The sequence below is a fragment of the Cetorhinus maximus genome, chromosome 15, assembly GCF_964194155.1.
Source record: "Cetorhinus maximus chromosome 15, sCetMax3.hap1.1, whole genome shotgun sequence".
In the NCBI taxonomy this organism is placed as follows: Eukaryota; Metazoa; Chordata; class Chondrichthyes; order Lamniformes; family Cetorhinidae; genus Cetorhinus; species Cetorhinus maximus.
This window is the reverse complement of record NC_135893.1, coordinates 107,801,901-107,829,419: the sequence shown is the minus strand read 5'-3', so window position 1 is coordinate 107,829,419 and position 27,519 is coordinate 107,801,901. Positions and strand designations below refer to the sequence as shown.

General features: G+C 42.5%; 1 protein-coding gene across 3 annotated transcripts in view; it reads right to left on the bottom strand.

Annotated features, from left to right (window-relative positions):
* The window catches only part of ccp110 (centriolar coiled-coil protein 110), a 61,557-nt gene that overhangs the window by 14,953 nt on the left and 19,085 nt on the right, over nt 1-27,519 (bottom strand). For all 3 annotated transcript variants that reach the window (XM_078559168.1, XM_078559166.1, XM_078559167.1), the window contains 4 exons: nt 15,631-17,299; nt 10,099-10,226; nt 3,728-3,905; nt 1,841-1,962 (listed from right to left, as the gene is read on the bottom strand). In XM_078559168.1, coding sequence (XP_078415294.1) covers nt 1,841-1,962; nt 3,728-3,905; nt 10,099-10,226; nt 15,631-17,299 — 2,097 coding nt within the window. The remainder of the gene's footprint in view (nt 1-1,840; nt 1,963-3,727; nt 3,906-10,098; nt 10,227-15,630; nt 17,300-27,519) is intronic.

Here is a 27,519-nt window from a genome sequence, read left to right as displayed (position 1 = left end):
TAGCTCAGTCTATTGCATGCTGCTTTTCGCTGTTTGGCATGCAAAGAGTCCTGCGTTGTAGCTTCACCAGGTTGACACCTCATTTTTAGGTATGCCTGGTGCTGCTCCTAGCATGTCCTCCTTCACTATTCATTGAACCAGGGTTGATCCCCTGGCTTGATGGTAATGGTAGAGGGGCATATGCCAGGCCATGAGGTTCCAGATTGTGTTCAAGTGCAATTCTGCTGCTGATGGTGGCAGTCCACGGCTCCTCATGGATGCCCAGTCTCGAGTTGCTAGATCCGTTCAAAATCTATCCCATTTCACACAGTGGCAGTGCCACACAACATGATGGAAGGTATCCTCAATGTGAAAATGTTACTTCATCTCCACAAGGGCTGTGCGGTGGTCACCTCTACCGATACTGTCATGGACAGTGCATCTGCAGCAGGCAGGTCGGTGAAGATGAAGTCAAATGTTTTACCCTCACCACCTGCCACACAGCTAACCAAGCAGCTATGTAAATTAGGGCTCAGCCAGCTCCATCTGTAGTTGTGCTACCAAGCCACTCTTGGTGATGACACTGAAGTCCCCGACTCAGAATACATTCTGCACCCTTGCCATTCTCAGTGCTTCTTTCAAGCGGTGTTCAACATGGAGGAGCACTGATTCATCAGTTGAGGGGAGGCGGTATGTGCTAATCAGCAGTTGGTTTCAGAAGAGGCCCTTCGGACCATCGAGTCTGCACCGACATGTGAGAAACACCTGACCTACCTACCTAACCCCATTTACCAGCACTTGGCGCATAGCCTAATAGTCATTTCCTTGCCTATGTTTGACCTGATGCCACGAGACTTCATGGGGGCTGGAGTCAATCTTAAGGGCTCCCAAGGCAACCCTATCCCGACTGTATACCATTGTGCTGCCACCTCTGCTGGGCCTGTCCTGCTGGTGGGACAGGACATACCCAGGGATGATGTGGCGTCTAGGACATTATCTGCAAAGTATGATTCCATGAGCATGACTATGTCAGGCTGTTGCTTGACTAGCCTGAGAGACAGCTCTCCCAATTTTGGCACAAGCCCCCAGATGTTCGTAGGGAGGACTTTACAGGGTCAGCAGAGCTGAGTTTGCCATTGTCATTTCCAGCACCTAGATCAAAGCCGGGTGTTTGGTCTAGCTTCATTCCTTATTGCTACCACTGAGTGGCTGGCCAGGCCATTTCAGAGGGCATTTAAAAGTCAACCACATTTGCTGTGGAGTCACATGTAGGCAGATTTCCTCCACTAAAAAGGACATTAGTTAATCAGATGGATTTTTATGACAATCGACAATGGTTTCATGGTCATATTAGACTTTTAATTCCAGATTTTTATTGATTGCTGTGGTGAGATTTGAACTCGGATCCCCAGAGAATTAAGAGCATTACCCCGGGTCTCTGGATTACTAGTCCAGTGACAATACCATTACGTCACCGCCTCCCCGATATGTACTGATTAGCCAGAGAGCTCCACTTCTGGTCTTGGCCTTCCTGGCTTCCGTCCAGTGAAATGCTAGTCAAAAAGGCCACAGAAGAGCTTTACCGATGCTGAAGTGCAGATTTGAGTCCCATTTCATGTGAGATTGAGCCAATGTTCAAATCAGCACCTGCATTTAATTCCATGTAGATTTTAAAACTGGAATTGGAGCATTCATACATCAAACAATATACAAGAGGCATGACTATAAACTACAGGCAAAAGACCAACTCTAGATTCGAAGAAAAACAAATATATAATAAGCATATTGACTATTCCAGCACACTACTTCTGCAGTCTAGAAATACGAATGGATCACAATGAATTATTTAATACTATCTCACCTGTGACCTTCTACTCCGTGGCCTGCTAAAGAAACAGGAAGACTGCATCTCATGTACTTCTTCATCCCCAGCTCTCCATCGACTGAAAGGAGATTCAGCACTAGCCAAATTACTGGTAAATGCTGGAAAAGAAAGTTGGCACACAATGCAATTCCAAAGTATTGGGGAAAAGTAAAAAGAAACAAACAGCCACCATGTCACAGTATACCAGTCTTTTCTGTATTTGCAGCACATTTCTCAAAGACTATGTAACCAAACATTCAGCCTATCTATCAAGGGATTTCATAATGTAGCTTGGGGTAAATTTGTTTTTTTTCCCCCAAATTTCAGTATCATAAGGGGTGTGCAACAAATGCTGGCATTGTCAGTAATGTTCCCAGCCCATGGAAGAGTATCAAAACATCCAAGTCATTTACCAACAATCTTTATCTAAATCAACAGAAGCCTTAGCACTAAATACAGATAAATGCATTGTGGTGGACAGGATGGGAAAGACAGACCGAGAAGGTGACTGAATTGACTATAACATTTCAACTCTCGTTAACTGTTGTTCCACAATAGCTGTACCTATTGATTCTCTCCAGCTTTATTCTATTATATTCATAATAGCTCATGTTACATATAATAGATACTTGGTTTAGAATAGTTTGAATGCTTTGGAATTTTGCCTTATGAAGGATTGAAAATGTCTATCTTTCAGAAATTACGTTAAACAAATATCAGGTTTCACATATTCGAACTTTGTTTTAAAGAAAGAAGATGCTTTTATAATGAAGTGTTTCATTGTCAAGGAATTACTTCCAAAAAATAAATTGCAGTCATTCTTGTTTAGTAAATAAACACAGCAGCTAATCTGCACACTGCAAAATCCCACAAAGAGTAAATGAGATAAATGACCAGTTAAAAAACACCACCAAAGCAGGTTAAAGGATAAATTTGACCAACGAACTAGAAAAATACCAGTATTTTCTTTACCTGTTGCCATAAGGTCTTTATGTCTCACTGAAAAAAAGAAACATGTCGAAACTTTTGGTCTTGCACTCATCAGGACACTTGGCAAGAATACCAGCCATTTGCTGACTCATTCTTCAGGGCAATGTCTTGACTAATCAGGGTCAAGCTGCCTGGTTTAAATTTCAAATATGCAGGCAGTTAACAATCAGTCACCGTCAACTGGTGCATTCTCCATGGCAATGTCTCTACCAGATTCCACTTGCCAATCAGCACACTCTTCACATACAACATAAATTGTTGTTTTCCCCTATATTAGTATTCTTTGCAAAGTATGCTGATGAGTGTAAAACGAAAAGCTTCAACATGTCTCTTTTTTCAGCAACACTCAAGTTCTGTACTGCCAAACAACCATTTGTTTATCTGAATAAGTGGATGGGGCATTGCTTTACTGTCTCATCTGAAAGAGGATACCTCCAATGACATAGCATTCTCTCCAAACTACGTTAAAGAATCAGCTTGGCTTATGTTTTCAAGTCCTGGAGTGGAGCTTTAATACATTGCCTTCTGGCCCACAGATGAAAAGTGCTCCCAAGTGAGCCAAACTGATATATTAAAAAACCATACCATACTGATACTCACATACAAAACCAACATATAGTTGGTACCTGATAATCTGAAGTCATTGTTGCTCTAATAAAATTGACATTCAGTAACTTTAAATTAAGCAATATATATATAATAGAGCGAAGTGATAATTTAGTGCTTAAAAAACAAACAAGATAATTTGAATTAAATAAAATAGCTTCCTCTAATTCAAAGTTCAGTTCAGTACTGACAAGGGCTTTTTAAAGATGGTTAGTTAAGATTCAAGCAACAGTAAAACCTACTGTGGCTTAATGTTTTAATGTAGTATTCTCTTGAAACTCTGATTACCAGTGTTAGGAGAAATACTGGGTCGATGGCCATCCACTCCATTGATCAGAGATAGCATGGGGTAGTTTTCATTTATTCGCCTCCAATCTAAAGAAGTTTCTTTACTCGAGCGACTTTCAGATGATTCCATCACAAAATTCCTTTGCTCTCTAAATAGTCTTTCTTGTTCTTCTATTTCCTGAAAAGCAAAAATTTTTTAAAATCAACTATATCAAATTTTATTCTCTGCAAAAGATAGCAAAAGTGAGTCACTATTATTTCTCTCTGCATGAAAGCAGGTCAATACCCAATCTTTCTATTAGTATTTTGTTATTGATGGTCAGATTAACCTTTCTAACCCAAGTAACAACAAATGGCAATCTTGAAACCTGCAACATTAATTACAAGGTCTACACCAATAAAGGAGGCATTTGTTATCTTTAAACTTTGCCAGGGGAACACTAAGACGCAGTGGGAAATTTCCAGCTGCTTATCTTTAAACTAGCATTTTGCTCTTTACTAGCATTGGTGCCAAGCCTTAAAAAAAATTTCTCTCCATTTTACACGATAAAAAGCACCCTATGAAGGAGAATGTGATTCATTTCGATTGCTTTGTACTGCAGGGTCATTTCCTAGCATCAACATCAACAAACAGCTGTACATATTCAAACCCATTTATGATAGATTTTGAAAAGGAAATGTGAACATATGTAACACTTACAGACCAGTAGCACCTTTGAAACATATGGTTCACTGTCACTGGGTCAAAAACCCAAAACTCCCTTCCCAACAGCATTGTGGGTGTGGCTACAACACGTGGACTGCAGTGGTTCACCACCACTTTCTCAAGAGCAAGGGACAGCTCCTCAATTACAGGCTTCATATCTTTGTCCACACACTGTTGAGGTGGGGGGAATGTTGGAGAACCTTCTTGAGTCTGTTACAGGGCCAGGATATGGTAGGTAATATATAGATCCAGGATGGACACAGTCCATGGGTGGGGAAGGGAAGGGGGCAAAGAGGTTGCCCTAGAGAGTTCTTCCCCATCAAGTTTAAGGTATCCCAAAAGTTATCAGTGTCTGAACTATTTGCACAAACTGTCCATCGAGAGGATTGATCCTCACTTGTGCAATTTCCTGCAGGCTTCATTTTTATGGATAAACAAATCTGGGTGATCCTGATGCCTGGGGAACACACCAACACCTTAGAACAGCTAGGAACCCCCAAGAATGGCATTTGGGAACTCTCTTTTGGAGGAACCCCGGAGAACATAATCGGAAAATAATGAACTAGGTTTTTAATTGGTACTGAATAATAACATATGAATTCGGGTGAGTAGGCCACTCAGCCAATCGAGCCTGCTCCGCCATTCAATGAGATCATGGCTGATCTGAATGTAACCTCAACTTCACAATCCTGCCTACCCCTGATAACCTTTTACCCCTTCGCTTATCAAGAATCTACCACCATCTTTTGAGAAAGAGTTCCAAAGACTCTCAAACCTCAGAAATAGTTTCTCCTCATCTCTGACCTAAATGGGCAACCCCATATTTTTAAACAGTGATTCCCCTAGTGCTAGATTCTCCCACAAAGGGAAACACCCCCTTCACATCAACCTTGTTAAAGACCCCTCAGGATCTTATATGTTTCAATCAAGTCGCCTCTTATTCTTCTAACTCCAGCGGATAAAAGCGTAGTCTGTCCAACCTTTCCTTATAAGACAACCCACCCATTCCAGGTATTAGTCTGGTAAACCTTCACTGAACTGCATCCAACGCATTTACATCCTTGCTTAAATAAGGAGACCAATACAGTACACAGTACTCCAGATGTGGCCTCACCAATGCCGTGTATAACTGACGTAAAACCTCCCTACTTTTATATTCAATTCCCCTCACAATAAATGATAACATTCTATTAGCTTTGCTAATTACTTGCTGTACCTGTATACCAGCCTTTTGTGATTCATGCATTAGGACACCTAGATCCCTCTGCATCTCAGAGCTCCGCAATCTCTCACCATTTAGACAATAAGCTTTTTCTTTATTCTTCCTGCCAAAACGAACAAATGAACACTTGCACATTTGGCAACGTTATACTCCATTTGCCAGATCTTTGCTCATTCATTTAACCTATCAATGTCACTTTGTAGCCTGCTTGTGTCCTCTTCACCTTTTACTATCCTACCTTTGTGCATTGGCAAATTTAGCAACCATACCTTCAATCCCTTCATCCAAGTTATTTATATAAATTGTAAGAAGTTGAGGTCCTAGCACTGATCCCTGTGGCACAGCACTCGTTACATCTTGCTAACCAGAAAAAGACCCATTTATGCCTACTCTCGGTTTCCTGTTAGCTAGCCAATCTTCTATTCATGCCAATATGCTACCCACTACACCATGCGCTTTTACTTTTCGCAATAACCTTTGATGTGGCACCTTATCAAATGCCTTCTGGAAATCCAAGTACAGCACGTGTACAGGCTCCCCTTTATTCACTGCGCATGTTACTCCTTCAAAGAAATCCAATTAATTGGTTAAACATGATTTTTCTCTCTCAAAACCATGTTGACTCTGCCTGATTACCCTGAATTTTTCCACGTGCCCTGCTATAATGTCTTTAATAACAGCTAATATTTTCCCTATGACAAATAAGCTAACTGGCCTGTCGTTTCCTGCTTTCTGTCTCCCTCCATTTTGTCTCCCTTCATTTTTGAATAAAGGGCTTACATTTGCTATTTTTCAATGTAATGGAACCTTCCCCGAATCTAGAGAACTTTGGAAAATTAAAACCAACGCATCAACTACCTCACAGGCCACTTCATTTAAGACCCTAGGATGAAGTCCATCAGGACCTGGGGACCTGTCAGCCCGCAATTCCAACAATTTTTTCAGTGCCACTTCCCTGGTGACTGTAGTTTCCCTGAGTTCCTCCCTCCCTTCCACTTCCTGATTTACAGCTATTCCTGGGATGTTACTTGTATCCTATATAGTGAAGACCGATGCAAAATACTGGTTCATTACATCTGTTATCGCCTTATTTTCCATTATTAATTCCCCAGGCTCACTTTCTATAGGACCAGCTCTCAATTTGTTAACTCTTCTTCTTTAAATACGTATAAAAACTCTTAGTATCTATCTTTATATTTCTAGCTAGCTTTATCTCATGCTCTAATTTTTCCTTCCTTACCAATCTTTTGGTAATTCTTTGCTGTTTTTTATATTCTGTCCAATCTTCTGACCTGCCATCTATCTTAACTCAACTGTATACTTTTTCTTTGAGTTTGATACTATCTTTAACTTTTTTAGTTAACCAGGGATGGTGGGCCCTCCCTTGGAATTTCTCTCTCGTGGAATTTATCTATTCCGTGTATTCTGAAATACCCCCTTAAATATCTGCCAATGCATCTCTATTGACCTATCCCTTAACCTAATTTGCCGGTACACTTTAGCTAGCTGTGCTTCCATGCCCTCATAATTGCCCTTATTTAAGTTTAAAATACTAGTGTTGGATTCACTCTTCTCTCCCTTAAACTAAATGTAAAATTCATTTATATTATGATCACTGCTACCTAGGGGGCGCCTTCATTATGAGGTCATTAATTAATCCTATCGTGTTGCACAATACCAGGTCTCGTACAGCCTGCTCTCTGGTTGGCTCCAGAATGTGCTGTTCTAAGAAACTATCCTGAAAACATTCTACGAATTCTTGTTGCTCGCTCCACAGAGGCTCGCTCCACAGAGGCTCGCTCCACAGAGGCTCGCTCCACAGAGGCTCGCTCCACAGAGGCTCGCTCCACAGAGGCTCGCTCCACAGAGGCTCGCTCCACAGAGGCTCGCTCCACAGAGGCTCGCTCCACAGAGGCTCGCTCCACAGAGGCTCGCTCCACAGAGGCTCGCTCCACAGAGGCTCGCTCCACAGAGGCTCGCTCCACAGAGGCTCGCTCCACAGAGGCTCGCTCCACAGAGGCTCGCTCCACAGAGGCTCGCTCCACAGAGGCTCGCTCCACAGAGGCTCGCTCCACAGAGGCTCGCTCCACAGAGGCTCGCTCCACAGAGGCTCGCTCCACAGAGGCTCGCTCCACAGAGGCTCGCTCCACAGAGGCTCGCTCCACAGAGGCTCGCTCCACAGAGGCTCGCTCCACAGAGGCTCGCTCCACAGAGGCTCGCTCCACAGAGGCTCGCTCCACAGAGGCTCGCTCCACAGAGGCTCGCTCCACAGAGGCTCGCTCCACAGAGGCTCGCTCCACAGAGGCTCGCTCCACAGAGGCTCGCTCCACAGAGGCTCGCTCCACAGAGGCTCGCTCCACAGAGGCTCGCTCCACAGAGGCTCGCTCCACAGAGGCTCGCTCCACAGAGGCTCGCTCCACAGAGGCTCGCTCCACAGAGGCTCGCTCCACAGAGGCTCGCTCCACAGAGGCTCGCTCCACAGAGGCTCGCTCCACAGAGGCTCGCTCCACAGAGGCTCGCTCCACAGAGGCTCGCTCCACAGAGGCTCGCTCCACAGAGGCTCGCTCCACAGAGGCTCGCTCCACAGAGGCTCGCTCCACAGAGGCTCGCTCCACAGAGGCTCGCTCCACAGAGGCTCGCTCCACAGAGGCTCGCTCCACAGAGGCTCGCTCCACAGAGGCTCGCTCCACAGAGGCTCGCTCCACAGAGGCTCGCTCCACAGAGGCTCGCTCCACAGAGGCTCGCTCCACAGAGGCTCGCTCCACAGAGGCTCGCTCCACAGAGGCTCGCTCCACAGAGGCTCGCTCCACAGAGGCTCGCTCCACAGAGGCTCGCTCCACAGAGGCTCGCTCCACAGAGGCTCGCTCCACAGAGGCTCGCTCCACAGAGGCTCGCTCCACAGAGGCTCGCTCCACAGAGGCTCGCTCCACAGAGGCTCGCTCCACAGAGGCTCGCTCCACAGAGGCTCGCTCCACAGAGGCTCGCTCCACAGAGGCTCGCTCCACAGAGGCTCGCTCCACAGAGGCTCGCTCCACAGAGGCTCGCTCCACAGAGGCTCGCTCCACAGAGGCTCGCTCCACAGAGGCTCGCTCCACAGAGGCTCGCTCCACAGAGGCTCGCTCCACAGAGGCTCGCTCCACAGAGGCTCGCTCCACAGAGGCTCGCTCCACAGAGGCTCGCTCCACAGAGGCTCGCTCCACAGAGGCTCGCTCCACAGATGCTGTCAGGTCTGCTGAGTTTTTCCAGCAGTTTCTCTTTTTGTTTCAGATTTCCAGCATCTGCAGTTTTTTGCTTTTATCTATGAATTCCTCACCTGGGCTACCTTTGCCCATCTGATTAAAATCCCCCATGATTCTCACCGTACCTTTCTAACAAGCTCGCATCATTTCTTCCTTTATTCTCCATCCCACCATTTGCTTACTGTTAGGGGGGCCTGTACACCACTCACCCAAGTGATTTCTTGCCTTTATCATTTCTCATATTTACTCAAACCATTTCTACACCGTGGTTTCCTGAACTTAAGATATTCCTCTCTAATTTACTTATACCATCATTAATTAACAGATTAATATAAAATAAATATAAAATTAACAAATTAATATGAAAATAATATTAAAATGGTCTAGCGTCCTCTGGCAAGACACAGGACCAGTGCATGGTAGTCTAGTTGTCCATCCATTGTATACCTGTAAAGGAACATTTTCCCAGTATTGGTCATGTGGGCCAGTGCAGAACTTAATGTTATTAACTCAGCATATTTTTTACAAAAAAATTCATTCATTCCTATTTTATGCTTGAGGAAAGACATCAAGAGTCCAATGAGCCTATTTACTGTTCAAATTAAACTCTGGGCTAGATTTGAGAGGAGTCAGGAAGACTTAGTGGACCTTTACAAATGGCGGGCGAGACCTGGATGTTGAAGTCACACCCTCATTTCTGACACATCCAATTTTTACCGATAGGGGAAAGGGAACAGAACCAACAATCTTCAGTCAAAAACCTGAGGCATTTACATTTTACTTGTTATTTATGATCATTACATTCAAGTCCTCATTAAGTGTCAATCTGGTAAAACAATGGATTAAGGAATTTTTAAAAAGTACAATTGTGGGAATTTCAGGAATTGTAGAGACAGACACACAATGCAGGGGAAAAGATAAAAGGGTTACAGTTGAGTAATAGCCAGTTACATGCTGTACAACAATACTGCAATACTACAAAAAGCTTTCAACCTTCTTCCAGTGTTACAATGTCCTACCTGTAAGACAAGAACATTCTAACATTGGAAAAGGTGCAAAGAGCTACCCATCTGCTGCTTAGCATTTAACAATGAAAACACCACTTGCTATATTTAAACAGCAGTCATTTTATTTTATTATGTTTTGTGGATTAAATTTTGAAGGCAAAACTCAAAGTCTAAAATGTATTAAGTGTTCTCCCTACCCTTCGCAATTTCTCTTGTTCCTTTTCTTGTTCAGCAATCAGCATAGAAAGCTGTAAGGTGTGTTGTTCTTCTAATTGCTTCCGCATTTCTACAAATGCCATCATCTGCTTTGTAATAAGCTCTTCATCTGAATAATGGAGCAGAAACAAAAATTAGACTTAGCCCTCTTCTAAAAATACCAATAGACCCAGATTTTACAGTCAGTGAAGGAACGGCAAGATAAAAGCAAAATATTGCAGATGCTGGAAATCTGAAACAGAATCAGAAAATGCTGGAAAAACTCAGCAGGTCCAGCAGCATCTGTGGAGAAAGAAAGAGTTAACATTTCAAGTCCGTATGACCCTCCTTCAGAGCTTTGAAGGAGGGTCATACAACTCGAAATGTTAACTCTGTTTATCTCTCCACAGATGCTGCTAGACTTGCTGAATGAACGAACGGCGCTCATCACACTTTTATTCATTCATGAAATGTGGGCTTTGCTGGCTGGGTCAGCATTTATTGCCCATCCCTGGTTGCCCTTGAGAAGGTGGTGTCGGTGAGCTGCCTTCTTGAACCGCTGCAGTCCATGTGGTGTAGGTACACCCACAGTGCTATTAGGGAGTTCCAGGATTTTGACCCAGCGACAGCGAAGGAACGGCGATATATTTCCAAGTTAGTATGGTGAGTGACTTGGAGGGGAACTTCCAGGTGGTGGTGTTCCCATCTATCTGCTGCCTTTGGCCTTCTAGGTGGCAGAGGACGTGGGTTTGGAAGATGCTGTCTAAGAGGCCTTGGTGAATTCCTGCAGACAGTACACACTGTACTACTGTGCAGCGATGGTGGAGGGAGTGAATGTTTGTGGGTGTGGTGCCAATCAAGCGGCTGCTTTGTCCTGGATGGTGTCGAGCTCGAGTGTTGTGGGAGGTGCACTCATCCAGGCAAGTGGGGAGTATTCTATCACACTCTGGACTTGTGCTTTGTAGATGGTGGATTCAGGGGGTGAGTTACTCATCGCAGGACTCCTAGCCTCTGACCTGCTCTTGTAGCCACTGTATTTGTATGGCTAGTCCAGTTCAGTTTCTGGTCAACGAAAACCCCCAGGATGTTGATAGTGGGGGATTCAGTGATGGCAATGCTATTGAACATCAAGGGGGCGATGGTTGGATTCTCCCTTCTTGGAGATGGTCATTGCCTGACACTTGTGTGGCATGGATGTTGCTTGCCACTTGTCAGCCCAAGCCTGGATATTGTCCAGGTCTTGCTGCATTTGGACATGGATTGCTTCAGTATCTGAGGAGTTGCGAATGGTGCTGAACATTGTGCAATCAGCGAACATCCCCATATCTGACCTTATGATGGAAAGAAGGTCATTGTTGAAGCAGCTGAAGATGGTTGGGCTGAGGACACTACCCTGAAGAACTCCTGCAGTGATGTCCTGGAGCTGACCTCTAACAACCACAACCATCTTCCTTTGTGCTAGGTATGATTCCAATCAGGAGAGTTTTCCCCCTGATTCCCATTGACTCCAGTTTCGCTTGTGCTCCTTGATGACACACTCAGTCAAATGCTGCCTTGATGTCAAGGACAGTCACTCTTACCTCACCTTGGGAGTTCAGCTCTTTCGTCCATGTTTGAACCAAGGCTGTAATGTGGTCAGGAGCTGAGTGGCCCTGGTGGAACCCAAACTGGGCATCAGTGAGCAGGTTATTGCTAAGCAAATGCCGCTTGGTAGCACTGTTGATGACCCCTTCCATTACTTTACTGATGATGGAGAGTAGATAGATAGGGTGGTAATTGGCTGGGTTGGATTTGTCCTGCTTTTTGTGTACAGGGCATACCTGGGCAACTATCCACATAGCCGGGTAGATGCCAGTGTTGTAGCTGTACTGGAACAGCTTGGCTAGGGACGCGGCAAGTTCCGGAGCACAAGTCTTCAGTATTATTGCCTGAATACTGTCATGCCCCATAGCATGATGCAGTGTGCAGTATGCAGTGGCTTCAGCCGTTTCTTGATATCACGTGGAGTGAATCGAATTGGCTGAAGACTGGCAACTGTGATGCTGGGGACCTCCGGAGGAGGCAGAGATGGATCATCCACTCGGCACTTCTGGCTGAAGATTGTTGCGAATGCTTCAGCCTTATCTTTTGCATTGCTGTGTTGGGCTCCTCCATCATTGAGGATAGGGATATTTGGGGAGCCTCCTCCTCCAGTGAGTCGTTTAATTGTCCACCAACATGGATGTGGCAGGACTGCAGATCTTAGATCTGATCCGTTGGTTGTGGGATCACTTAGCTGCCTATCACTTGCTCTTTAAGCTGTTTGGCACCCAAGTAGTCCTGTGTTATAGCTTCACCAGGTTGACACCTCATTTTTAGGTATGCCTGGTGCTGCTCCTGGCATGCTCTCCTGCACTTACACAGGCATGGGCTTTTACACTGGAACTTGTAGAAATTAGAAATTCATTCCAACAAGATGCCCTCTACAAGCATCTGGGATCGCTTTGAAAGGGGCAAGCACTGTGCACCTCTAACTAAACAGGCCCTGGAAGACTAACTCTTCTGTCATTCAATCTCTCTTGACTTTCACCCTATCATAGACCTTCCCCTTGTCCTTGTTCCATCCACTCCTTGCTCAAAACCCATCACATCTCAAACTTATCACAGTTCTGCTTCTTCCTATCCTATCTGAACTTTCCAAAATTTGAAATACTTCTACGATCGGTCCCCATAATCGGTGCTACACCCATTTTTAGGTTTTTATTTGTATTTGCAATTCCTCTTATACCAAGTAGCATCCTAGTGAATCGCTCTCTAAAGCCTCCTATTGTGTTCAGGCCAACACTACACACAGTATTGTTAACTCTTGGCTTTTCTCTCTCTCCTGATAAGAAAAATACTAACGGAATTTTAGGTTTTAAGAACTGTATAAACCAGAGATGCTTTTATGACCTGTGAAGCTGTACCCACAAATTTCTCTGCCCTTTTACAGCATCAAGTCTACTTCCATTCAAAATATGAATAATTGGACACTGAATTTACTGGCCACTTTTTAAGCCTATACCCTATCTGACGGATCTCTTTGCAGCTTCCTTTGACCTTCTAACTAATTGACTGTACCTCCTATTTTGGTGTCATCTGCAAATTTTACAACTCCCTCTGGGCTTAAAGCCTAATAATCAATACAATAGTGAACAGTGAACAGAAGTGACCCAGAAATGAACCCTATGTGACACCACTACCCACTTCCAACTATTCTAGAAATTCAAAACATAAGATGGCATGAATAAACTTGCCAAACGGGCATATAATTGGATAATGGAGCTCAATGTAGATAAATGTGATGTTGTACATTTGGAGAGAAGAAATCACAAAGGGATTCATCTTGCAGGAAAACATTTGGCGAGTGGCAGGGATGGTGTGGGTGTAAAGAGAATTGTGTTGTCAAGTTAGGTGAACCAACCCTTGTATTTAAGACGGTGGAGTAATTATTTCATTTCAGGTGCTTCACATGGGCATCTACATACAGGATGTTGGGAGGAAGTGAATTCAATTATACATACAGCAAGTCAGTCTCACTGGGCCTCCATCAAACAGTCAGCTTAACTGGCAGGTCTGCTGGATGACACCTGAACAAGGAACAAGTTGGAGCCACGGGCTTCAACCTTCTACAATCAAAAGTCAGAACTGAGTGAAACTTTTTTTTATTCTCTAATGGGATGTGGGCATCACTGGCAGTGTCAGCATTTGTTGGCCATCCCCAATTGCCCTTGAACTGAGGTGCTTTCTTGGCCATTTCAGGGGGCAGTTAAGAGTCAAAAACATTACTGTGGGTCTGGGGTCACGAGTACACCAGACAGGCAAGGATGGCAGATTTAAAGGACTTTAATGAACCAGATGGGGTTTTACAACGATTGATGATAATTTCAGGGTCACCATTGAGATTAGCTTTCAATTCCAGTTTCCCCACCCTCACCCACCGCCACCAGAGTTCAAGGTCAGTGCCAACAAAGATTTAGAGAGAAAGGCCAACAGGCTAAACTAAGAATTAAGGTATGGCCAGCGTAGAACAGAGGGGTTGATCAGAAAAGAAACCAAAAGTGAGAATTCAACCTGCTATTCAAATATTAAAATGAGTTTTGTTGTAATTATTGTAGCAGTTGTGTGGATCTGCTTTGTCACATAGATTATCTAAAATAAACCAGCTATTTGATTTTACACTGACCTGACCTCACCAGAGCATTCATCAATTTTACCTAACAGAAGCTTGGGAAGTCACACTGGAAAGCACATTCAAGGATTACGATTCCCAGTCCATAAAGGGGACTCACTTCCACACCTCCAGGGTTACGCTGTCGTGCATGTAGACATTGACCCGGATGTGTTTCTCAAGAGCGTAGGAATGGCTTTATCCATTCACCTCACCTACAACTACCTAGAGACTCTGAGGGCTGGTCAGCAGGAATTTCCACTCGTCAGGCATTTGATCCAGCTTGGTGCCCTGTACAAGAAATCTGGGGCATCCAAGTTGGTCAAGCAACAGTGAGGCTCTTCTACTAGTGAGGTTAAAGTATCCTCACTGAGGCACATACTACAAACCAGGAGGTAATAAAACAAGAAACATAAATCACATTCTATTGTACAGTAAGCAAAATAAATCTTGGAACATACAAATGGGATAAAGAAAGACAAATAAAAGAGTAAAACAGAAAACCTAAAAATAAATCATTTTTAAAAATTCTGCAATGTTAATTTTCTTCTGAGGGAATGAGGCTCCACACGAGTTAATTTTTCAGGGCGACAGAGGTTGTTCAGCACTAATTATTAATTATTGGACTGTTAAAAACTCACTTGCCCCCTGAATGCACTAGCCTCAACTTTTTCCACTAACTTTTCAAGTGGAACTGGTGGAGCAAGTGTCACAAGTTCACACCAATTAAGTGGTTTCTATGCCATTTCTCTAGACAAAAATCTCCAAAAGCCCAACCTATGGAGAAGTTTGATATGTCACAGTAAGTTCTGGATTCAGTGTTTAACTGTACCTGTACAGATGCCAAACGTGCTGTCAGATTTACCTTGTAATGACTGTGAGCATCGACAGCTTGGCTGCTAATAGTAGAGCAAACTCCAGGCCACTGAGAAAACTCCCAATTGCAAGGGACAAAAATCTGCTTACAGGAGAAACTGTGACGCTGACACTCTACAATTTACAAGTATTTTAAATTAACTCATCTTTCCTGATGCATTCGCTGAATTCCCCATAACATTAAGCATCAGAAATTTACAGAAAATTTCTTAGGCAACAAAAGTGAGAATACATTTTTAAACCTTCAAGCATTCTGCACTGAATTAACAAGTTCCCATAAACCTCTCACAAACTAACAAATGTTAACTAGGTTATATACACATCACTATTAGATTTCATTAGCATCTTTGCAAGGGAAAACACAGGACTATATAATACTGATTGTCTGACAGTGGTACAACCTTAGAGAGGATATGGTTAGTAAAGAGAATTTAACCCTCCCTATACCTCAAGATAAAATTGTTCTTACCTAAAGCATTATTATAGCTTTTTGAAGGCACTTCAGTTTCACTCCTGCTAACAGAAACTCGCTGATGTCTCTCCTCGCAAATCCACCTGATCTCCTGAGCATTTGAGCCTGCAATGGACCGTTTGTTTTCTTTGGCACTTAAAGTATCCAGAGCTAACTTACGTTTGGCTTTAGCTTCTATGCTGCTTTGTGGACCTGTCTCACTTTCTGAAGGCATAATTGCGAAGTCCATTTGTTGCCTTCTATTTTGAGTTTGCAGCAGCACTGGAGATGGGTGTTTGACATCATAGGATTTGTTAAGTTCAACGGGTGAACCTTGTTTAGTCTTTTCAATAGGGCTGCTGGCCTTATGGCCACTGAGATTAAGTTCATCCTGGGCTTCTAAAGGCTGAATTATTTCCTGATTATTTTTAAGTAATGGAGATGTCCTTTCCAAATCATATGAATCTTTCTGAATCAAGGTCCTCAATGGCACTTGAACTTCATTACCAACTATGGGTCCAACCATTTTTACTTCAGATTTCCCAGAAGGTTCAGCACACAACTGTGAACAACTTGTTGTAGGAATGTCATTTACCCTTCCCAAACATGTTGGAATATCCTGTAGCTTCCCAAGAATTTTTTCAGTTTCTTTTTGATGGCCTGCTATTAAAGCTTCATTTGGAACTGCTCTCTTTACATCAAGATTACTAACATTTCTTTTACCTTGATGTGTCCCAGGCAACCCTTTGAACTTTTCTTTTGGGCTTAGCTCATAAGCATTCACTGGGTTATTAATGACAATATGGGTCGATGGCCTGGGTCGTCTTTGGTGCATTTTGGGGCTGCGGCTTGGTTCAGGATTGGGCAGTTTGGCATAGGATCCCATTAAGCTTTTAAGCAAGCTGCTTTCATGTTCATTTGCCGTGCTGATTATCCAATCCTCATCTGAATCAGATTCTCTAGATAGGCCTTTTATTGACTTTGCTGGAAAGTCTACTTTTAACGAACTACATAAAATTGAGGTGGATATGCTAACTGCTGTCTTATCATACAATTCAAAGCTTTCACTGCTTGTAGAAGCAACTTGTGACTGAGAGAATGACCTTGCACTGCTCGATTCGTCAACTGTCACAGGACTGGAATTCCAAGTGTTGTTTGAAATTCTATTTCTTTCTCTTTCCCAGTCATTGATTTTAACACCTTCATTTTCTTTATCCGAATGGCTTTCATTTGCAACTTCCTTGGAAGCATTTTTACTATTGCGCCGATTTTGTTCTCGCTCTACATATTCTCTTGACTTTTTGAGCAGATTCTGAAGACTCATTGCATAGTGATCAGGAGATTCCTTTGCAGGGGATATCACATCAGTTTTTGATTCCTCTTCCTTAGAGCTCACACATACTGAAAGAGCGTTATCAGGTTGGATACTGCAAGTGGCATTAGGAAGGTCATTTATTTGAGAAGAATAAACAGGCTTTTCAGAGTCTTGAATAGTAATCTTTTCCTTTAAATTCAATAATGTCTTAGTTGATAGAATTGCGTCCTCAGGCTTTTCCGAACAGCTTGGGGAAACTGAAGAATGGTCAGTATGCTGTATTGTAGTGAAGTTATTTGTTGGATCATTTTTTGTTGGTGGTTGAGTAACAGGGTCTTTGATACATTCAGTGGTACTTGGCACTTTGCATACCTTTAGAAAAAATTTTTTGAAATTATTACATTTTACATTATTGATTTTTATGTGTTACCTGTTCTCCCTATTTATAAAATATGCAGTGTACCGATACTTTGGGCAAAATTGTATATTACTTTCTCAGTACATTACAAAGCAGTTAATAACCGAGAATTTTAAAAAATAACGTATTTTAAACTTCAAATCAGACAAAATTGACATCTTAGTCTTTTTAAAAAAAAGAGTAACCACTGAAAATAATTATATGCAACATGAAAGCATCATCTTCAGCAAAACAGAGACTGCAGGGGGTCCACTGGAAGTGAAGCATAAAGTTTAATGTTTGTTGGCAACCACTGGTAGTGTAACTATAAAAAATCCCATCATGTAATGTTTTGCTTTTCGTATCCAAGTACACAATTGTAAACAAGACAAGCTTTCTAAATTAGCTGCAAAACAGAGGAAGTCTGTTTACTAGCTGCAATCATTACTCCTTATGAATTGCTAACTAACCATAGGAGTAAATTTGGATGAAAGAAAAGGAACAGCATTATTAACAATAACAAATAATTTAGGTAAAACAACTAAGTGTGCAGAAGGCAAAAACAAATGTAATTACTACTCAAATTGTCAGGCCAACTCTTATTATGAGTTACTTCATCAGGATTCCATGTAAAAGTTACAAAAGAGTTATGTTTAACTCAATCATGCTAGCACGGAAATTTCTCCATTGTGAAGATGCAAAAAAGAAATCATCACATAGCCTGGCAGGCAGGGGAGGAATTTGGTGCAGGACCTAGTCAGGTTGGGTCTTTTTTAAAAATCACAGAAATATCAATAGAATTGGGGGTGGGCACTTGCATTCATGCCCTTGTCACAGGAAGATGACTGGCGGGATGACATTGTTCAGTGGGAAAAGGATACAGTAGTGTGTAGATATGCTACCAGATTAGTAATTCAGAGGCCTCAACAAATAGTCCAGAGAATGCAATGTTAAGTCCCAAACGGCAGTTCAAGAATTTGGAAGCAATCTTAAATAGAAGTTCAGTGTTGGTAAAAGTGATGATGAAGCTGTTGGGTTGCTGCAAAAACCCAGTTCTTTAGGGAAGAGAAGCTGCCTTCCTTGCCCAGTCTAGAATATACATGACTAAAATCCCACACCAAAGTCATTGACTCTTAACTGGCCTCTAAAGTACTCTAGCTCGCCACTCAGTTGTTCCAAACAGCTAAAAAATTACCAGATGGACCAACTCAGCTGCAACCTTGGCATCAAATCAGAACACACATGCACAATCAGCCCTGCTGAATCCTCATCAACATCTGAGGACCGGTGCCAGTGTTACAAGAGTTGTTCCACAGGCTGGTCAAGCAACAGCCTACCAGACAAACTCTCAAAATTATATGCCCCAGACTCCTCTAATCACCATCCCTCAGTATGTCCTATCCCACGATAGGCCCACCGGATGAAAGGGGAAAAAATAGGGTACGGTCAGGTTAGAATAGCACTGGGAGTTCTCAACTTAGAACACACTACCTCATGGATGTGCAGTTTTCAATCAGCGGAATTGAATACCACCATAAACGGAAACTCAGGATTTGACCTGCTTTTGTGGACAAACTGAGTTCTGCCAGGATCAATCGTCTACAGATGTCATTACAGTCTTACTCCAAACATGGACACAATAGCTCAATTCTGGAGACAAGGTGACAATGATTGCCGTCGGCATCAATACTTGAACAAGTGAGGCATCATAGAGTCCTGGTAAAACTTGAATCAATGAAGATCAGGGGAAAACTCCAATGACTGGAATCATATTGAGCACAAAGGAAGATGGTTACAGTTGGTGGCTAATCAGCTCAGCCCCAAGATATCACTGCATGAATTCCTCAGGCAGCATTCGAGGCCCAATTATCTTCAATTGCTACAGAATGGATGATGATTGCACTGTTCAACACAATTAGTAATTCCTCAGATAATGGAAGCAGTGAATGCCCACTTGCATCAATATTTAGACAACACCCAGGCTTGGGCTGATTAAGCAGTAAGTAATATTCATGCCTTACAAGTTCCCAGCAAGGACCATTTCTAACAAGAGGGCCTAACTACCTAACCTCAACATTCAATGGCAATATTAGTTTTGTGTACACTCCCACCCACAATCGTCAGCTGGTTCAATTATAAAAATGCCATGGCTACTCGAGTACGAGGGGCTGGCTATTCAAGCACCAGGTGACTCATTTTCTAATTCCCCAAAGTCTTTCCATCGCCTGCAACGCACAAATTAGTGGTGTGATGGAATAAGAACATAAGATATAAGAGTAGGCCATTCAGCATTTCAAGCCTACTCATTCAATGAGCATGGCTGATTTTGTAATCTCAACTCTACCTTCCCGCACCATCACTACATTCTTTAATTCCTTTAGCTTCCAAAAATTTATCAATCCCAGTCTTGAATATGTTCAACAACTGAGCATCCAAAGCTCTACAAACATCCATAAGCATTTGAGTGGACATTTCTCCTCATTTCAGTCCTAAATGGCTAACCAACGCCTATTCTGTGACCCCTGATTCTAGACTACCCAGCTAGAGGGAAACATCCTTCCAGCGTCCACCCTATCAATGAGATCATCTCGCATTCTTCCAAATTCCAGAAAATATGATGCCAGTCCAATCTCTTTGTAATAAGGACTGATGTACCATTTGCCTCCTTAATTGTTTGCTGTACCTGCATGTTAACTTTCTGGCCCTCTGAATAGCAACATTTCCAAGTTTCCACCATTTAAGGATATTTTTATTTTTCTTTCCACTTCCCCCATTATATTCCACACTTGGAATATTCTCATCTTAGCTGGATGAGCCAATGCTCAACGCCATTCAGAATTAAGCATTTCCTCATCCACAAGCCTAAACATTCATCTCCTTCACCATCAGGTGCAGTACGTATGATCTACAAAATACAATGCTGCATCTCACCAATGTTAATTTGTCAGCACCACCCAAGCCCACATGCTACACCTTAGAAGGCCCAGAGCACCAAGAGCATGGGAACATCAACATTATCAAGTGCCCCTCCAAATCTCTTACAATTTTGTGCAAGTCACCATTGCTTCATTGTGACTGGGTCAAAATCCTGTAAACTCCTGCCTAAGAACATTGTGGGAGTCTCTTTTTTATTTGTTCATGTGGAAACTGTGGGCAATGTGGGTATCACCAGCTAGGCCAGCATTTATTACTCATCCCTAGTTGCCCCCTATTTTGAGTCAACCACATTGCTTGGGTCTGGAGTCACATGTAGACCAGACCAGGTAAGGACGGCAGATTTCCTTCCCTAAAGTGACATCAGTGAACCGCATGGGTTTTTACAACAATCGACATGGTTATCATTGGACTTTTATTTCCAGATTTTCACCATCTGCCATGGTGGGATTGGAACCTAGAGCATTACCCTGGGTCTCTAGATTACTAGTCCAGTGAAAGTACCACAATGCATTCACCTCCCCTTCATCACCCAGGCTGCAGTAGTTCAAGAAGGCAGCCCACCAGCATCCAGCACCCTCCAAGAGCAATTAGGGATGGGCAGCAGTGCCCATATCCTGAGAATAAACATTCCTACCAGTTCTGATACCCCTGCACTCAACACTGGGGAAAGCGAGGGGCAGGGGAGTGTAGCATAATCAAAATTAGAATTTTACATTTTTGGTTGGCATGGTCACTTACTCTGCAATATTTGTCACTTACCTGCCAACACCCCCACCACAACACAACCCCCCCACAACAACTCCCATACCCCACCGTTTTCACTTTTGCTGAAGTGGGCAGCCCAGTAGCATCAAAGCAGCAGAGACATCTGGTCAAAATATTTTGAAGTCCCCAACTACGATTTGAGGCAGGGACACGAGCTGACCTTTATGGGCTAGCCTGGATGTTCCACCCAACCAAGATCAACTCTCAAAAGTCTGCTAAAGAAACTTCCACACTGCCTTCTCTAAACCTCCCTGATGGCTCTGCAGGTAAATTACATAAACTACTGTAGTAATAAACCACAGAGGCAGAAAAGACACCGATTCAATACCAAGAATCCCCAAGTTAGCTGGTAAGGGTGTTGCATTTAGCATCTGCACTATGCAATTCCCAACTAGCCTCAGAGACCCACGAACATTGTTCCTCAACCAAAGAAAAGCAGAACCTGAACTCTATGTGAAATATTCTATCCGTGTGAAGATATACAGTTAAACAATTTTAATTATCTAGCCATATTTCTCCTGGTTTTTCAAATCTTTGTACTCATTAAGATTAGGTGATGCCAGTGCTAAGGAAGAGAACATTTTCATTTCAGGCTGCCAGTGTCAGTATTAGACCTCTCAGGTCAGGTTAAGCAGAGCAAGAGTCAGGGTAATATTCACATTATTTTATCCACACTATGTCTACATCTGACAGCCCCAGCTTCAGAAAAACACCCCTACAGTACCAGTGCGGCAATTCTCCATTTCCCAGCACAACCATCCTTTGGCCGGTCATAAATTCCAAGCAGTTTTGAGTCGGCCCTTTCTCACTAGAAGCAGGATTGAGTAGACAAACTCATAAGAAATTAGGAGTAGGAATAGAACATTCGGCCCCTAGAGCCTGCTCCGCCATTCAACAGGATCATGGTTGATCTGATTGTTGACTCAATTCTGCTTTCCTGCCTGCCCCCCATAACCCTCGATTTCCTTGTCGAACAAAAATCTGTCTAACTCGACCTTGAAAATATTTAATAACCCAGTTTCCACCATTCGCTGGGGAAGAGAATTACAAAGAATGACCAATGTTTGAAAGAAGAAATTCACCTTAATTGGGAGGCCTCTTATTTTGAAACTGTGCCCCCTAGTTCTAGGTTCACCCACGAGGGAAACACCCTCTCAGTATCCACCCAATCACGCCCCCTCAGAATCTTATATTTCAGAAAAATCACCTTTTATTTTTCTAAACTCCAATGAGTATAGGCCCAACCTACTCAACCTTTCCTCATAAGAGACCCCTCATAACATATCACAGAATCGTTAACAGTGCAGGAGGCGGCCATTCGGCCCATCGTGTCTGCACCAGCTCTCCAAATGAGCATTATGACTCGTTCCATTCTCCTGCCTTTTCTCCATAACCCTGCACATTAGATGATTATTTGAATAGAAACAATGTCCTCTTGAATGTCTCGATTGAACCTGCCTCCACCACACTTCCAGGTAGTGCATTCCACTCAAACCACTCACTGTGAAAAAGTCTTTTGTCACATCGCATTTGCTTCTTTTGCAAATCACTTTAAATTGTGCCCTCTTGTTCTCGATCCTTTTACGAGTGGCAACAGTTTCTCCCCACCTACTCTATCCAGCCCCCTCATGATTTTGAGCATCTCTATCAAATCTCCACTTAACCTTCTCCCCTCCAAGGAGAACAGTCCCAATCTCTCTAACTTATCCTCATAGCTGAAGTTTCTCATCCCTGGAACCATTCTTGTAAACCTCTTCTCTCTCCAATGTGATCACATCCTTCTTATAGTGTGACGTGCAGAACTGTACACAATACTCCAGCTGAGGTCTAACTGCTATCTTATGTAAGTTCCACATAACCTCCTTGTTCTTGTGGTCTATGCCCCTATGAATAAAGCCTAGGTTACTATATGCTTTATTAACTGCTCTCCACCTGTCCTGCCACCTTCAATGATCTATGCACATATACATGACATGGACTCAATGGACCGAATGGACTTCAGCACTCCATGACTCATATGACCCTTCCAGCCAGCAGAAAGTGATTACACATTATCAGTAAAGGCTAGAGGTTACCCCAAATCCCAGGGTTCCCTGTTATTCCTTCGGGGGACACAGTGGTGTAGTGGTAATATTACTGGACTAGTAATTCAGAGGGCCAGGCCAATGCTCCGGTCACACTGGTTCAAATTCCAACCCTTAGCCAGCTGAATTTAAATTCAATTAATAAAATCTGGAATTGAAAGCTAGACTCAGTAATGGTGACCATGAAACTATCATCGATTGTTGTAAAAACCCATGTGGTTCGCTAATGTGTTATGGCACAGCCAACAGTAAATGCTGAGTTGCTCAATCCCAAAAGGAAACTTGAAACAACTACCACATCTGTTTTGCAATTTGTACAAATTTTGAGATGCGTGCTTTGAATTCAGTAGTAATTACACCATCGAGTCTTATAGGTTTCTTACAAAACTAAATTAAAGATTTATTAAATTTTTTAAAATGATTTTAAGCACATACATAGGTTTACAGATTACTATGATAACTCTTAGCTCTCCTAATTAATCTAACTCCCAGTTACACCTCCGTTATGGCAATAGCAAAAACATACATTTTAAAAGACCCAGGCAAAGTAACACGACACACTGAACAGTCGAGCTCAAAGTCAGGTTTCTTAACTTCAGTTTCTTTAGACAGCAGCTGGAGGCTTAGATGCTGGAGGTTTTTTACACTTGTGCTAGATCTTAAAAAGCCTTCTTTCCTATACACAACCTCATCTCCTTTATGCAGATTTCCTCTTTAAATGCAAATTCACATTGTTTCACTATGTCTTTGGACTTTACCTCTCTAATAATAAAAATCTGTAATAGTACCAATTTTACCAGTAATCATAGGAAAAATAAACACTGTTTCTTAACTTCTCCTGGCTAGGTGTAACATTTCACTCCCTCTTTTGAATTCAAGCTAGTCTGGTTTATTTAAAAATGCAAATGTTCCTTTTACACCTCACATTCTAAAATTTCACCCATGTTTACCTACTTAACATTTCAAACCTAGTTTATCTTCTGATACATCAAAGCCTTCAGACCAGCTTCCTTTAATTCAATTAAGTCCCACACACCTTCCGGATTACTACCTGAGCCATGTGCAAATTAGCATAGGGTAAATAAAGTTAGAGATGTAAATGCATGGCTCAAAGATTGGTATGGGAGAAGTGGATTCCGATTCATGGGGCACTGGCACCAGTACTAGGAAAGGAGAGAGTTGATTCAAATGAAGCCTGTCCCAATGCAACATGTCCTGGCGAATCATATAACTAGGGTTGTAGATAGGGCTTTAAATTAATTAGGGGGCAGGGGGGAGGGTTCAATTGAAGGGAAGTTTTAAAAATCAAAAAGAAACAAGAGAGCAGAGGTGCAGGATAGTGAAGAGGCGAATGATAATCAAAGTGTGACAGGAAGGAGCAGAAAATATAAGCAGAAGAGTGCAGCAGAAATTAGAACCAGAATGCGTAATAATGGTAAAAAGTCAAAGCTTAAGTCTCTTCATCTGAATGCATGCAGCATTTGTAACAAGATAGATGAGTTGATGGCACAAATAGAAATAAATGGATATGACTTGATAGCTATTACAAAGATATGGTTGCATGGTGGCCAATGCTGGGAATTCAATATTCAAGGGTATTCGATGTTCCAGAAAAATAAGCAAAAAGGAAAAGGAGGTGGGGTAGCTTTGTTAAAAAAGGAAGGTTTCAATGCGGTGAGCAATGATATAGGTGCAATAGATCGTGATGTGGAATCAGTTTGGGTGGAAATAAGGAATAGCAAGGGGAATAAGTCATGGATGGGATCGTCTATAGGCCCCTGAAGAGCTGCCTCACTGGAGGACATAATTATAAATCGGGAAATAATGGAGGCGTGTAAGAAGGGCACTACCATTGTCATGGGTGATTTTAATCTGCATATTGACTGGACAAATCAGACTGGCAGGGGTAACATGGAACATGGAAATTTGTAGAGTGCATCAGGGATTGTTTCCTAGAGCAATACATTGCAGAACCTACTTGGGAACAGGCTATTTTAGATCTAGTAATGTGTAATGAGATAGGATTAATAAGAGATCTCATAGTTAAGGATCCTCTAGGGGGTAGCGATCACAACATGGTAAAATTTCTAATTCAGTTTGAGGGCTAGCAACTCGGATCTCAAACCAGTGTCCTCAACTTAAATAAAAGGTAATTACAGAGGTATGAGGAAAGAGTTGTCTAAAGCGGGATGGTAAAATAGACTAAGGGGAAGGTCAGTGGATGAGCAGTGGCAGACATTCAAGCAGATATTTCATAACACTCAGCAAAAATTTATCCCGGTCAAAAAGAAGGACTTGATGAGAAGGATGAACCACCCTGTTAGGGGGAAATTAAAAATGCTAAAAAAGAGAATACATTAAGAATTTACTGAAAAATCCTTAAAATCTCCAGGCAGATACGGCTGCTAAACATATTAAGAGTTGAAGATTACCAGGTGAACATTGCACAGCCTTGAGAGTCAGCCTGTAGACAAAAGTATGACATTATTAGATTAAGTGTACTCCCCTCTCACATAGAGAAGGGGCAGATGGTTTTAGCTTAGATACGAGAAGACGAACAAGGGACAAAGAGGGGGCTTTGATGAAACACAAACAAACAGTCTTGAGTTGTGAGAACCAAGGTCGTTGCGTACATGTTTTAATTTTGATTGGGTAATATAATTATGTATACATCCTTTAGAATAATTGGTTAGCAAAATCACATGTTTGTGTACTCAATAGGAGAGAGTTAGCATGGGACCGGTGTGTTGGTTACCGATTGGATGTATTCAAATGTTTAATAAGAAAAAGTACAAAAGTAATGAAAGGTAATCAGTCTAGGAGCTGGGTCTTCATTCTATGGAATGATTGCGGCTCCCTTGTATAAGCTTGAATAAAACCGGTTAAAAGGAAGCCCGAGTCTCTGTGATCGTTGCGGGATTGGAGAGTGTACCATCTTCACACCCGCAGTTAATAAAGGCAGTCAGAGTATCCAATCAAAAACTAAGGCATACAAAGGGAAGAAAAAGGCCAGAGGATTGGGAATTTTTTTTTTTGGAACCAGCAGCGGATGACTAAAAAGCTAATAAAGAGGGAGAAAATTGATTATGAAAGTAAATTGGCAAGAAATATAAAAACAAGCAGCAAGAGCTTCTACGAGAATAAGAAAGAGAGTGGCTAAAGTGAGCGTGGGACCCTTGGAAGATGCGACTGGAGAATTGATAATGGGGAAACGGCAGATAATTTAAATCAATATTTTGCATTGGTCTTATAGTGTCCTCCACCATGAAACATTCCGAAGATATTAGATAAGTAAGGAGCTAATGGGAGGAAAGATCTTGTAACAGTCTCTATCACAAGGGACAAAGTATTTGAGAAATTAATGGGACTAAAGGCAGACAAGTCGCCAGGACCTGATGGCCTGCATCCAAGGGTTTTTAAAGGAAGTGGCTGCAGATATAGTGGAGACATTGGTCGAAATATTCCAGAACTCACTGGATTCTGGGATTGGAAAACTGTTAGTGTGACGCTCCTGTTCAAGAAGGGAGGGAGACAAAAAGCAGGAAACTATAGGCCAGTCAGCCTAACATCTGTCATAGGGAAAACGCTAGAGTCCATTATTAAGGAAGAAATAGCAGGACATTTAGAAAACACAATCAAACAAAGTCAACATGGTTTTGTGAAAGGGAAATCACGTTTGACAAATTTGCTAGAGTTCTTTAAGGATATAACAAGCAGAGTTGATAAAGGGGAATCGGTAGATGTGGTGTATTTGGATTTCCAGAAGGTATTCAATAAGGTGCCACATAAAAGGTCACTGCAGAAGATAACAGCTCACTGTATTGGGGGTAGTGTATTAGCATGGATTGAGGATTGATTAATGCACAGAAGACAAAGGGTCGGGATTAATGGGTTTTTTTCAGGTTGGAAAGACGTAACTAGTGGAGTGCCACAAGGATCAGTCCTAGGACCTCAATTATTTACTACCTTTATTAATGACTTGGAGAAGGGGGCAGAGTGTAATGTATCCAAATTTGCTGACAAAAATAGGTGGGAGGGCATGTTGTGATGAGGACATGTTGTGATGGCGACATAAGGAATCTGCAAGGGGATATAGACAGGTTGAGTGAATGGGCAAAAATTTGGCAGATGGAGTTTAATGTAGAAAAGTGTGAGGTCATGCACTTTGGTAGGAAACATTAAAAAGGCAGACTATTATTTAAATGGAGAGAGACTCCAAAAAAAAGTGCAGCACAGAGATCTGGGTGTTCTTGTGCATGAAACACAAAAAGTTAACATGCAGGTACAGCAAGTAATTAAGGCGGCAAATGGAATGTTGGCCTGCATGGTGGGGGAGTTGGAGTTTAAAAATAGGGAAGTCTTGTTACAACTGTACAGGGTATTGGTGAGGCTGCACCTGGAGTACTGTG